Genomic DNA, 13,767 nt, shown 5'->3' with positions numbered 1-13,767 from the left:
AATGCACAATGCAGACTTCTAGTTTCATTCTTCTGAAAATGCATAGGTTTCAGTTCAAAGGGCTAATTCAAGATCTGTAATATATTGCCCACTGAAGACGTGGGGTAAGTGTGTATCCTGCTATTCTCTTCCTTTCTGCTATTAAGATCTTTAACCATATAACCAAACATTTTAGCTCAAACCCATTCCTAAGCCTAACTATGCCTAGCTAAAGCATTTCAGTCTTTAATCTTCCTTGGATTTGATTTCCAGTTGCCACGTTCATAATGTACGAGATCTCATTAATCTGGGCCACATCCCCTTTCTTCTTTCTTTTGTTCTTCTAAATCTTTGTTCCTGATTAGGGAAATTAAACAGGAACCAGAAGAGCCAGAAATAGATGTGTGGGAACTCTTGAAGAATGCAAATCCCAATGACTATGAGAAGATTGCATTTCAGTATGGAATTACTGACCTGAGGGGTATGCTGAAACGTCTGAAGCGCACTCGGAGGGAAGAGAAGAAGAGTGCAGGTATTAATTACTTGGGAAAGTTGTATCTTTCTTCCCCCAGAAATCCCTCCCCCAAAAATCTTCCTTTAAAGCTTTCAGAAAGGAATTGGTTTTAATTTTGTTGTTGATAGTCATGTCCGACCCATCCCAACCCCATGGACAATTTTACTCCAGGCCTTCCTGTCCTCTACTCTGGAGTCCATTTAAGCTCATGCCTACTGCTTCAGTGACTCCATCCAACCACCTCGTTCTCTGCCGTCCCCTTCTTCTTTTGCCCTCAATCTTTCCCAGCATTAGGCTGTTCTCCAGTGAGTCCTTCCTTCTCATTAGGTGGCCAAAGTATTTGAGCGTCATCTTCAGATTTTAATTAAGCATCTCAATTTCTTTTTACTGAATAAAACAAAGTTGGTCTTCATGTACATCAAGATAAACTGGAAATAGCAAAGGACTGGCCCATGGTGACTCTGCCAGTGAAAATAGAGCTTGGGAGGGTCGTGTGTGGTTCTCCTGAGCTCTATTTTGCTGGCAGAGCACTTGGGCCATCATAGGTGCACCTGATGCAAGTGATGTTGAGCTGGCCATGTCCACCCTGGCCACGCCCATCTGCCCCCCCAGGTCAAACACAACCCTGATGCGGCCCTCAATGAAATCAAGTTTGACACCCCTGATATATGTTATCAATTTAAATATCCAGCTCCATTATCAATGACAACTCAACATTTTCTCCTTCACGTATTTCTCTGAATATGAAAGAATAAAAGGGAAGAACAGTCCAGGTCTATCTTAATATGCTTCCCGAATCTGCCTTATGGGTCTTTCCATTTGTTTTCAAACCATTTAATACTAGACACAATACAGTTAAGACTGGATCTCCAGAGCTCCACATGTTTGAAATGGAACTAATTATGTAAAAAGAGGCACTGAAATTCCAAAATACACAATTCCAATAGTGTATTGCGAAATCAGGAACCTTCCTTCCCTATCCCTGTCCAAATTGAGTTTTGGGGAGGAAATGTTAATTCATGAGGAAGTTCATATTTCTCTAGTGTACAGATAAAGTTCATTTTTATCTCATCTATATTTTTACTGCTGCATGTACTGGCTGCAAAAATACAGATGAGAAGAAGATATTAGTGAGATTGTTTGCTTCTCTTTGCTACCATGTAATATTCACTTTGAGATTTGCAGTTCAGATCTGGAAATTCTACTGTAATAAAATATATTTTTTAAAAAAAATCAGCTAGAATACTTCATTTAGATTTTGTGAAGTCAAATATCAGTTTGTGACTTCTTAACTTTCGGGCCAAATTTATATATATTTTTAACTGTTTTTAATATTTGTATTCTATGTTCTTATCTTGGCTGTACACCGCCCTGAGTCCTCAGGGAGAAGGGCGGTATATAAATTGGAAATTAAATTAAATTAAATTAAAATTAAATCAACTTTTACTTTCCAAAAGCTTTCTTTTTTACTGCCATATTTTTTCACTCAACAGCCTTTTCTAAGATTTTGGATCCTGCTTATCAAGTGGACAAAGGAGGTAGAGTACGGTTTGCGGTGGAGCTGGCTGATCCAACAATTGAACTGAAGTGGTATAAAAATGGCCAAGAAATACGACCAAGTGGAAAGTAAGTATGTGCATTGACTTAAGTATAAAGAATCTTTCTTATTCCTATTCTATTGTATAGGATGTAACTGTGGTTGTTTCTTAGGCATTACTGAAAAGACATTCATGAATATATGGGCCTAGGGACAAGCCATCCTAGTGGCCAAGGACCATGATTTTATTTATTTACTATGCAGTTTTAAGTTTTATTTATCGGTTTGGTTTGGTTTGAAATCCGCTTTGACTCCTGGTGATTTTCTGGACAGGTCCATTGAGGGTGGTTTTTTCCCCCTAATATCATGGAAGTAGTTTGCCATTGTCTGCTTCTGGGATGTTTTCTCAACTTTCCAGACTAAGAATTGGAGAGAATGACTGGTCCAAAGTCACTCAGTTGACTTCCATTCTTAAGGGTCTCCTTACTCCTAGTCGCCTTTGATCTCCTAATCATAGTTTGCACCTTTTCCACTACACCAGGGGTCCCCAACCCCTGGTCCGTGGATTGGCACTAGTCCACAGTATGCCAGAAACCAGGCCATGCAAACAAGGGAAGCTGCATCTGCGGGACGCAGCACATGAAACCTTGCCCTCTCCGGTCCATGGAAAAACCTCTCTCCATAGAACCAGTCCCTGGTGCCCAAAAGGTTGAGGGCCACTGCACCTACAACACTCTGGCTTCCTACACTTCATTTGCTCTCTCAGCATTATAGATCACCCCAACTTGAGTGACATGAGCAATAATGAGATGATACAATGGCAGCAAAGTAGAACTGACACTTTTGTAAGGGATTTTTTTTTAAAGTTTGTTTTATTAGGAGGGTATTTATTTGGGCATGGTTGCGTTAAAATCTTGAAATCTATAGAAAACCACATCATTTAGTGTGCAGTTTGCAAGTTAATGTCAACAATCTCTGGGGGCTGGGGCTTTGGGGGCTAAACAAATGATTTGAGAACCATATGCAACCTATTACTTGTTGCTAGAGAAAGAAAGAAAAACAGGAAGGCATAACTCAAAAGGATAATGGGAAGCAGAGGCTCCTGTAGACATCTACCCCACTGCTTTTTTTTAGTAAACCAGCTTTTAGTCAAGTAATATTTGAATTTAATTAATACAGTAAATATTTGCAGCCACTTTATGACCTTTGCCACCACTAGACTTTACCAGGGAGAAGCCATCCATCATGGAGATCATCTTGAAGAATATTGACACATACAGTATCTAGTGGTCTTCACTGGATACATTTAAATTAATTATCTGATAGTTGAATGTGAAGTAGAGCAGCATTGATTGAAGCTAGAGAACCTCCAAGCTTCATATTTGCAATATTTACAGCTGGCTATTGTTTGTTTATTTGTTTGTTTTGAACATAGTGGCCTTCCAGACATATGTTAAAAATTCCCCTTTCTCTTGTCATCCCATTCTCAGGCTGGTAAGAGAAGATGGGAAAAAGCAGCTCTTTAACTGCCAGTTGATAAGAGAACCAACAGCTAAAGAGCACTTTCCCCAAAAATTTCAATTTCTCTGTCCTCTCTTGACACCCATCTCTGTTCCTAGGAGTTGGAAAGGTGATAAAGAAAGGAAGGAACTTAAATGCAGAAAAGCAATTCCTTAGCTGTCGGCTCCATAGTCCTTTGGATTGCTTCATGGAATCAAAGAACTCATTAAAAATGAAATTAAGAATTATGAGAACTTAGAACTAAAAACTGCTTCCCTCCTTGTGCTTCTTTGCCAGCCCTCAATGCCTGAGGGTCTTCAGCCCAGTCTGCCAGATGTGGCAGAAGTGGGGATCAATTGCTCTTTGTGGCAAAGGGAGAGCCTGATTAGAAAGAACCAGAATCTTCTCCTGCCAAAAGAAGAATGGTTGTAGTCAAGGGTGCCCAGACAGAGAGAGGGCATGCCTGCAGCAATCACAGGTGGCCAATAGGAGAATAATGCGATCATATCATTAGAAATGAAAAATGATTAATAACAAAACATGATAATATCCTATTACGGCTGCCTCCATCTTGAGATTAACATGTTGTATTATTCCCTCTGCATGACAAATGCTTCTAGAGACCTGTAACATTTGCACCATATTCTGTGGTATGTTGGTTGTTTTCAACATAAGTATTGAGGCGGTGTGAATTCTGCTGAACCAATATGATTAGCTCTGCCTTTAAAAATTCAGTGAAGATCACTGCAGTAGCTCCTTGTTCTTGTGGAAGCTCTTTCCATCACAGTTCATTAACAATAAAATTTAGAAGGAGAAAGGAAGCAAGATGAACTAGTTAATAGGACCTCTGAGAAATTAGTTTGAGTGACTAGAAACCCTTTAGTTCAGTGTTTAATATTGGATTAAAGGTGGCATAAGGTGCAATATAGTCAGAGGTGGGATTCAGCCGGTTCTGTCTGGATTGGGCAAACCGGTAGCAGCGACTGCGGGAGGCTCTGCCCACCTGCCCGGATGTAATGCGTGAGCACTGTGCATGCGCATAAGGCTGTGCGCATGCGCAGAGGAGGAGCTCCCATTTGCGAACTGGTAGAGAAGGTAAGTGAATCCACCTCTGAATATAGTCTTCCACTAGGTCCTTTAAGTTAACTTTCTGACCCAAGTGTGAAAGAGTTTCGACTTCCAAAATAGAGTCTCTATCTCTTTCAATGCTTTCTTCTCCAAAGCCCAGGACAACTCTTAAGAACTAACTGGCCTGAATACATCAAGCCCAGACTATTGGGCAGCTGCAGGATGGCAATTAGCTTTGGTCATTATTGACCTGAAACAAATGTGAACCGATGACCTTAAGGTGAAAGGCACCATATCCCATTACGTACCTTATGAACCATAAGGCCTACCAGAAATGTTGGCTGCTTTGCCCCGGCTATTATTGTACTTTTGAAAATATGTCAAGAGTGCAGGAATGGAACAAGGCTCCTGTTACGGTTATTTCCATCTTCGCCGAGCTAGGGTTTCAACTACTGTTGTGTTCAGAACTCTTGAAGTTTGCACTGCATTTTTCCCCGTGAAAGTTTTAGGGCCAATTGTTAAATCCGTCTTTGCATCAGTCTTGGACTCAAATGCTAAAAAAGCACTGGACATGTGGAAGTGGAGGAATTTGGTATAAAAAATATCCGCCGGAGAAGAGAAAACAGGATCATTTTTGTTTGGGGGAAAAACCCTCATTGTTGTCAAGACTACAGCAAGAAGGAAAGGGCTAAATATACCCATCTCCAAATTGCTACTCTGATCCCTAACTACGCATAGCCTATCTATCTACAGTTTAAAAAAGAAACCTGCATGCCAGACACAGTGACCTAATTAGATTAGTGTTTTTGAATACCTCCTGTTGCATCAATCACTTTACAGTGAAGTACCCACTTAGGATCTGAAGGTTGAAGAATAATTACATCTTCTAATAATTCCAACTTTCTTAATCTGCCATTTCCCCCACAGATACATATTTGAACACAAAGGTAATGAGCGAATCCTATTTATCAACAACTGCTCGCTGACAGATGATGCCCGTTATCATGTCACAGCTGGAGATGAGAAATGCTCTACTGAATTGTTTGTTAGAGGTACAGTAATAAATCATGATTGTTGTTTCAAAGCTTCAGTCCATTGCTTTAATAGAGTCAAACCTCAATTCAATAAATGCCAGTTCGTTAGATTTCAGATTAAACACAGACAATTTAAACTCAAATTTTTCCCTATTTAACAGATAATCAACCTCATTTTGCAGACAAATGGGAAAATTTCAATAAGATCTACAAATGGAGGATCCAATATATCTCTGCAGAGTTCTGCCATTATTTCTGGTTGAGCGGGTGGGTGGGGATCTTGGAATCAAATGCAAAATGGATCCAATTGTATAACCCTAAATTTTAATGCCTGACTAGCCTCTGAAATCCTTGAGAACTTCATTTTTTCAGGTGGTATGTAGGAACTTGGTCTCTCTGATTCAAAGAAAGCTACAGCATGAGAAACCACCTAATATCAGAGATGGCTTGTTTTAAAATAGAACAGAACAGAACAGAACAGAACAGAACAGAATTCTTTATTGGCCAAGTGTGATTGGACACACAAGGAATTTGTCTTTGGTGCTCTCAGTATACATAAAAGGAAAAAAAGGAAAAGAAGAAAAGAAATCTTTGCTGCAGATTTTTACGAATGAAGGTGAATATACGTGTTCTAGGATAGGATCCAATCTGGATTGATTACCTAGACCAGAGGTTTTGTCTTCTGAGCTTTCGGACTCAGGCTGGAGCACCTCTTCAGGGATCTTCTCTCTATCAGAGTGTGTGCTGTTCTGTGTGTGGTATTTATAGTGTCTATTGTAAGTGGCTTGTTTGTTTGTTTTTTAATATATGAGTCTTTGTGGTCATTTGTTCACAATATGATTTATTTTTCTTCCTTCAGAGCCTCCAGTAATAGTGACAAAAGGCCTGGAAGATACCAATGGTTATATTGGTGACAGAATAGAATTATCAGTTGAAGTGTCTGAAGATGATGCAAACGTGAAATGGTAGGCCACTTACGTCTTCCTCTCATAAACATTTTAAACCTGAATTCACTAATGCCAGTGGTAACTAATCAAGACAGTCACACCTAATTTCACTCCCATTTCTTTTACCTGAATTTGATTATGACTCTTTAGCTGAATTGGATCCTTATGAACCAAACACATTTAGATTTTCTAAACTAGAACAAAAGAGCCAAAATGCACATGGAATTATGCAGCAATAAGGAATTTGCATGTCTCTATGTAGAGTATTTCCCAGGAATGAAGAAGACGGAGCTTCTATGGTTCATACCAAATGAAGGCTTCAATTTACACATATACTATTAGTAATCTAGGCAGCTGGATTACGAACACATGGATAGCAATAACAATAGCATTTAGACTTACATACCATCCTGTAGCACTTTTTTTGCACACTCTAAGTCACGGGTGTCAAACTCGCCACGTAACATTGATGTCACATGATGTATCGTGACATTTTTTCCCTTTGTTGAGATTGTGTGGGTGTGGCCTGCACGTGATGCATCCAGCCCATGGGCCGCCAGTTTGACATCCCTGCTCTAATTGGTTTACAATTTAAGCATTATCTGCATATTGCCCTCAACAATCTGGGTCTTCATTTTGCCAACCTCGGAAGGTTGGATGGATGAGTCAATCTTAAACTCTGTCAGGATCAAACTCCAGACTGTGGGCAGAGTTTTTCTAAATACTACATTCTAACCACTGAACCACCAGGTGTCTTCTGGATATACAGTATGAGATCCCTTCTGGTTGCCAATTTATTTTATTCAGCTACTGAATAAAACTTGGTTATGGTGAAATTTAAAAACGATGTGGAAATGATGGTAAAACTCTTGCACTAGATAGGAGATTAGGTCTATCAGAGTTTGTTGCAGAAATAATCAAATCCAGAAAGCACCCACAGGTAAACTGATTCAGCACGATTCATTAACTTCTTTATATACAAAATAACACATGAAGTAAATTTACAATACCAACAGTAGATTTCTTCCAACGTGGTAGAAGTTACAGGCAGAGGAGAGAAGCAGACTTGTTCAGACTAGTTTCATTTTTAGAGCTGAGCACAAAGCTAAACCATGCCCAGACTCCTTCCTTAAGTTTCTGTTTCCAAAAACAGCTCCCATTGGCTGATTTAGTTGCTATGCCTATTCATTGGCTGACCTTGTTACCATGTCTCTGCTAGTTCATGAATATTCTGACAAGGTCTTAGGACCAAAATAACCCATCCAACTATATAGAACTATGATTTTTCTGAAAGTGAAAACCAAAAATAAATTTCACGCTTATTCTCTGGTTTCTAATAAAAAAAAGCAAGATGGTGCAACATAGGTCAAAACCAGGGGTGAAATGCTCCTGGTTCGGACCAGATCGCCTGATCCAGTAGCGATGGCGGCAGGTGGTTTGGAGAACCAGTAGCAAAAATCCCTGCCCCCCCCCCAAATGCCCAGCTGAGCCCCGCAATCATCAGAGTCTTTTTTTTTATTTTTAAAAGCATTTTTTCTACAACCTCTTCAGTTGAAAAAAATGCTTTTAAAAGTAAAAAAAAAAAGCCTCTGATGATCGCGTGGCTCAGCTGGGATCGTCAGAGGCTTTTAAAAGCATTTTAAAATCGGCCGAAGAGGTTGTAGAAAAAATGGTTCTAAAAGTAAAAAAAAAAAAAAAAAAAAAGGTTGTCCATGCCCACCCAGTCACATTACCCCCCCCCAAGCAAGCCACGCCCACAGAACCGGTAGTAACAAATTTTATATTTCACCACTGGTCAAAACCATGCATCTTTGTATATGCATACAGTTACAAGTTTGCCTTTCTTTGATCACAGTCACAGATGTCGGTGTGCTTGTCGTTAAAGAACAAAACTAAGCTAAACTCTGCAACTTTATACCTGATCCTACCTGGTCAATATTTCCCCCTATCCCTCCTTCATTTGTCTCATATACCATGCTTTTCTTTTCTTTTCTTTGTTTTGTTTTGTATCATTTAAAAGATAGCTTTTTTTTTCATTCGAATAAAGATTTTGATGCCTTTTTTAAATAAAGGTACTTTCAAGTTAATTATACCATTTTGAGTTGTTGTTATTGTTCATCAGGTTTAAGAATGGTGTGGAGTTGCCCCTTGATAGTAAATCAAGATATAAAGTTAAAATCGAGGGTAAAAAGCACACTTTGATTATTGGAGAAGCAACGAAAGCGGACAAGGCAACTTACTCAGTCATGACAACTGGAGGACAATCAGCTGCCAAGCTGAACGTTGATTGTGAGTGAAGATTGTATTTCTAATTTATTAGCAGGAATCCTTTTTTTAAAAATTACTATTAGCATGTCCTTGTCACCTCATGGATAGTCTTTGACTGCTTTGAAGATAAGTTGGTACCAAAATAGTTGATCCAAAATGTGATGGCCTGTCTGTTGACATATCAATAGCAGATTAAGTAATCTAACATTTGTACTGCAAGATTCGTTCTGAGTCCAATTCAACATACAGATTATCACTTTTTAAATTCCTCTATGCTTGGTGCCTAGATTCCTAAAGAGAATCTTTCCTGTCCAGGTGTGGCCTATCCTATGATTCTGAGGGAGGATACATAAAGGGAGTTGGGGACCTAATCTTTTATCTTCTCAAATGCCCCCTGCCCAAAAAATTTGGAATCTCATGCCTCCTGAGATAAGGAATACCTCCAATCTGTTGGCCTTAAGAAAGCTTAATGACAAGATTCTATCTAGTAGACTGTCCTATGTTTATGTTTATTTTCATTTTATTTATTGTATCCCACCTTTATTATTTTTACAAATAACTCAAGGCAGTGATCATATCCAACACACCTTCCTCGTCCTATTTTACCCACAAGAACAACTCTGTGAGGTGGGTTGAGCTGAGAGAGAATGATGGCATAAGAGCAATTGGTTTTCATGGCTAAAGTGGGACTTGAACCTATGGTCTCCTACTTTCTAGCCTAGTGCCTTAACCACTAGACCAAGCAAACAAAACCACCTTGAGTCTATAGATATTTGAATACATAAATAATGGATTAGCTGTTCAAGACAGCTAAGAATGATTCAAATAACACTTAGAATTGCTTAAAATAACAGCTCCACCCACAAGTGTAAACTGATGGAGCAGATAACCTATTGCATCAAATAAACATTATATTGTGAGTCATATTTACATAAAAATGATTTTTATATGTAAAGAATAATGTCTCCTCATCTCATATCAACCTATTAAAAAGTTGGTAAGTTGTAGATGCATATTAGCTAAAGAATTCTGACTGTCAAGATTCCAGGAAGAGAGCTTTCTCTGCCATTGCTCTCGTCCTCATTCTCCTCCCCTAGGTGAGATAGGTCCCCAACCTCCTGGCCTTTTGGAAAGGTGGAAAAACATGGGGTTGCAGCCATGAGGCAGGTTAGCACCCTTGAAAGTCCTCCCACTGCCTGTTAATTAACTTTTAATCGTGCTTGCCTATTTTTAAAGTCTATATACCATTTTTAGGTTCTAAAATGTTATTTGTACACTGCCTCTCTGTGAGAAAGAGGGATGATTTCAAAATTTGATATATAAATATTAGAATTTCCAAATCTATGCAAGGGTCCATTGCACGTGCACTCCTTTTGGTGCACATTTACAAGGTTCAAAATGAGGTGGCCAGCAGGGCACCACACACACACCAAATTCGGGTTAATGTCAGGGATCCAAGTAACACTCCCAATGAAAGAAGATTCCGAGGCCTGAGTTTCCTCAAAGTTCCATTTTATTAGAGATGTCATATTGGCACATCTGGGAAAACCCAAATCTGAAAGCTTCCAGGTTTTCCCCACCCAAAGGAAAGTTCAAGTCCCTGCCCAACACCCACATGTCCATCACATGGTCCAATCCAAGCACCATCCCAACTGGAGATGCCTCCCAGTTCCAGCCGTCCAGGTCCAGGGCAAGATGTCCTTGACTTTCTGAGAAAGGAATGTTATAATGACTATATATCACCCTGGCTCCATACAATTCCCCCTCCCAGTTTTCCACAGTAGTAAATGTGACAGGCCTGAAGATCCAATGAAAAAGATGGCTTCCAGGCCTGACACCAGGCCCCTAGTCTAGGCATGTAAGTATGCGATCTAGTCTGGTGTCACTGAATAAATATCCCATAATAAAACAAATCTAGCATTCTTTCATTCCTCATTTCTTAAGTGAGGCCACTGAAGATATTGCATCCACTGGAAAATCAGACCGTCAGGCTCGGCAAAGAGATCTCTTTGAAGTGTGAGATTTCTGAGAATGTAGAAGGGAAGTGGTACAAAAATGGCCAGCTGCTCCAGCCCAGTGATCGCATCAAATTATATCACAAAGGAAGGTAAGCTTGTAACTTAGACCAGGAGAAATAATGATAGTAAAAGCAATGGATTTTCTCAAAGATATTTGTGAAGTTGAACCAGGATTTCAGAAAAAAAAAATCATTTTGGTCTAACGATTATTCTTCCAAATCATTCAGTTTGGATTCTGGCTTTCTGGCTTTCACCTGGTATGTCCCAACCTGGTCATTCTCAGAAGAGTCCCTTGTTTCCCCAGATCTGGGGAACTGTGTTGGCCTGAAGTATGCCTGAAACCATTTTCAGAATAATCAGTAGCAGAACATGTTGAACAACTTCTAAAACTGCTGGGAGAAAATCAGAAAATTCCAGGGAACATTAGAAAACTCTGTTACCATAAGAGAGAATTTTGCAGCTCCGTAAATAAATATATGAAGTTTACATACTCATTCTTGTAAATATCTCAAATTTAATTCATTATGCTTGAGAACTCTGTTTTTTTTTTAAAAAATCCTAAAAATTATATTTTGGTGTACATATCTCCAGATATGTGCAATTTTCTTTGCAATTTTGCTTACTGCAGCCATGTTTTGCAAATAATTGGCAATATTAGCACTTTTGTATGTTGTTTTATGAATATATGTACTTTTGTAGAGTATTTTCTTACCTTGGGATTGTTTTTAATGAAGAAGTGGTGATTAAAATAGTTTTACAGTATGGTTGAGCTAATCTCACAATCTGGACAACTGTAATAAAGTTAATTCATGTATTGGTCCAACACTCAATTAAAATATGAATTAAATGAATTTCTTCCCCCATCTTTAGCTCCAGTGCATTTATTTTATGAAAGCTGCAGTAATAATGATAAATAGATACAAGGACCAATTTCCACGGGAATTTGTACTATTAAACTCACTGAGCTTTATTTCTAATTAAACATACCTAGGACTATGTTATTAAACTCTTTACCACTATCCTTTTTCTGAAAAGTGTTATATAAACTCAAGATTCAATTTTCAAATAAAGTTTCTATACAGATTTTTGCAATACCTCCTTATTTTTTTAAAAAAATATATACAGGTAGTCCTCAACTTACAGCCACAACAGAGCCCAAAATTTATTTTGTTAAGTGAGATATTTGTTAAGTGGGTTTTGTCCCATTTTATGACTTTTCTTGCAACAATTGTTAAATGAATCACTGCAGTTGATAAGTTAGTAACCCGGCTTCCCCATTGACTTTGCTTGTGAGAAGGTTGCAAAAGGTACTCACAGTTGCCAAGTGTCTTAATTTTGATCACATGATCAATGGGATGCTGCAAAGATCATAACTGTGAAAAACTTTCATAAGTCACAGCTAAATGGCTATGGAGATTCTCAGTCATCCAGGTCATGGTTGTTACAAAGGTGCTTTTTCAAGAGGCAATTCTTGAAAATTTCGTTTCTCATCCAAGAAGTCTTCAAAGAAAAAACAGAAAGTCCAGTTGCCTCTTGAAAAAGCACCTTTGGTTCATAAGTCATGTTTTTCAATGCCGTTGTAACTTTGAATAATCACTAAATGAACTGTTGTAACTCGATAACTATCTGTATACATTTCAAGCTCATTTTTTTTCATTTGGGGCTTACCTAATATTGCAAGGTGCACACAAAAGAAATGCCTGATATGCTGAATTACCAAAGTTCAAAAAGCTTTTGAAAAGCTGAGTTTTTCAATTGCCGTATCTTTTCACAACAATAAAACTTACTGCAGATTCTACACACATTAATAACAGGCTTATGTGAAGGTGTAATAGGAGAAAGACAATTGTGTAAATGCTAGTGCAACACAGTCTCCTCCATTATTTTTTTCTAGATTAACAACCAAACACAGAGGAGCTTGCCAGTTTAGCTGTCCCTTTGCATTTACCCTCACCCAGTTTCTCTAGGGTGGGGCCCACTGCTCCATGTAGTTATCTGGCCATGCAGGAATAAGAATATTTATTTTGGTTTCCTATCTTGACTTTTTTTATAGAATCCATCGGTTAATTATTGATAACTCACTTGTGGAGGATGATGGTGAATACATGTTTGTTCCAGATGCCTACAATGTCAACATCCCTTGTAAAGTTCATATTATAGGTAACTCCTATGTTTCTCTCTTTTCTGGTTCTATCATGTATTTATATAATAAGACAAGTGCACAGAAGTGATGTGATGTTCCTAAAATGGACTGATAGTTGAATGCTCTTAAAGCCAACTGAGCGTGGAGCTATCTTGCTGTGTTAGGACTGCAACTTCAAAATTCCCAGGCAGTAGCCAGAGTTTCTAGTCTGTTTCTTGCATTTCAACCTTATGGAATTCTAGAATTCTACATAATTTGCAGTGATTGTGTTGGCCATTTCTACAGTAAAATAGTGTTTTTAAATATTGTAGGAAATGGCGTAGTAGATGTTGATCTGGACTGCAATGAATCAGGAGGAAAGCATTAAAGGTCTGGAATGTAGGCTTCCAGAGCATCGAATAAAGTAAATATTTATGTGATTATTAATAATCACAAGTCACAACATTAATGATGTCATGCCCCATATATATAATATAGTATATCTATTAAGAAGAGACTTCATCTTGATGAAGGTTTATGCAAAGGACTTCTTCAAAACGGTATGATTCTGTTCCTTCTAAAGCAGGAATGTCAAACTCACAGCATCATGTTGTTGTCATGTGATGTATTGTGACTTTTTTCCACTTTGCTAAACTGGGGGTGGGCGTGGCCAGCACATGATGGATCCGGCCCGTGGACCACGAGTTTGACACCCTTGTTCTAAAGGGAAGGAAGTGAAAATGTTACATTGCTTCACTTCACATCACTTTCAGCTACACT

The 13,767-nt window shown here is 38.6% G+C and overlaps 1 protein-coding gene across 7 annotated transcripts in view; it reads left to right on the top strand.

Annotated features, from left to right (window-relative positions):
- The window catches only part of MYBPC1 (myosin binding protein C1), a 104,320-nt gene that overhangs the window by 52,557 nt on the left and 37,996 nt on the right, over positions 1-13,767 (top strand). For all 7 annotated transcript variants that reach the window (XM_070947633.1, XM_070947634.1, XM_070947632.1 and 4 more), the window contains 7 exons: positions 345-511; positions 1,987-2,119; positions 5,526-5,650; positions 6,492-6,597; positions 8,702-8,868; positions 10,792-10,954; positions 12,919-13,025. In XM_070947633.1, coding sequence (XP_070803734.1) covers positions 345-511; positions 1,987-2,119; positions 5,526-5,650; positions 6,492-6,597; positions 8,702-8,868; positions 10,792-10,954; positions 12,919-13,025 — 968 coding nt within the window. The remainder of the gene's footprint in view (positions 1-344; positions 512-1,986; positions 2,120-5,525; positions 5,651-6,491; positions 6,598-8,701; positions 8,869-10,791; positions 10,955-12,918; positions 13,026-13,767) is intronic.

The sequence above is a fragment of the Pituophis catenifer genome, unplaced genomic scaffold (assembly GCF_029215685.1).
Source record: "Pituophis catenifer annectens isolate HBS135680 unplaced genomic scaffold, rPitCat1.0.hap2 SCAF_7, whole genome shotgun sequence".
NCBI classification, from domain to species: Eukaryota; Metazoa; Chordata; class Lepidosauria; order Squamata; family Colubridae; genus Pituophis; species Pituophis catenifer.
Note: the sequence above shows the minus strand (reverse complement) of the source record. Positions and strands in the feature narration are given on the sequence as shown.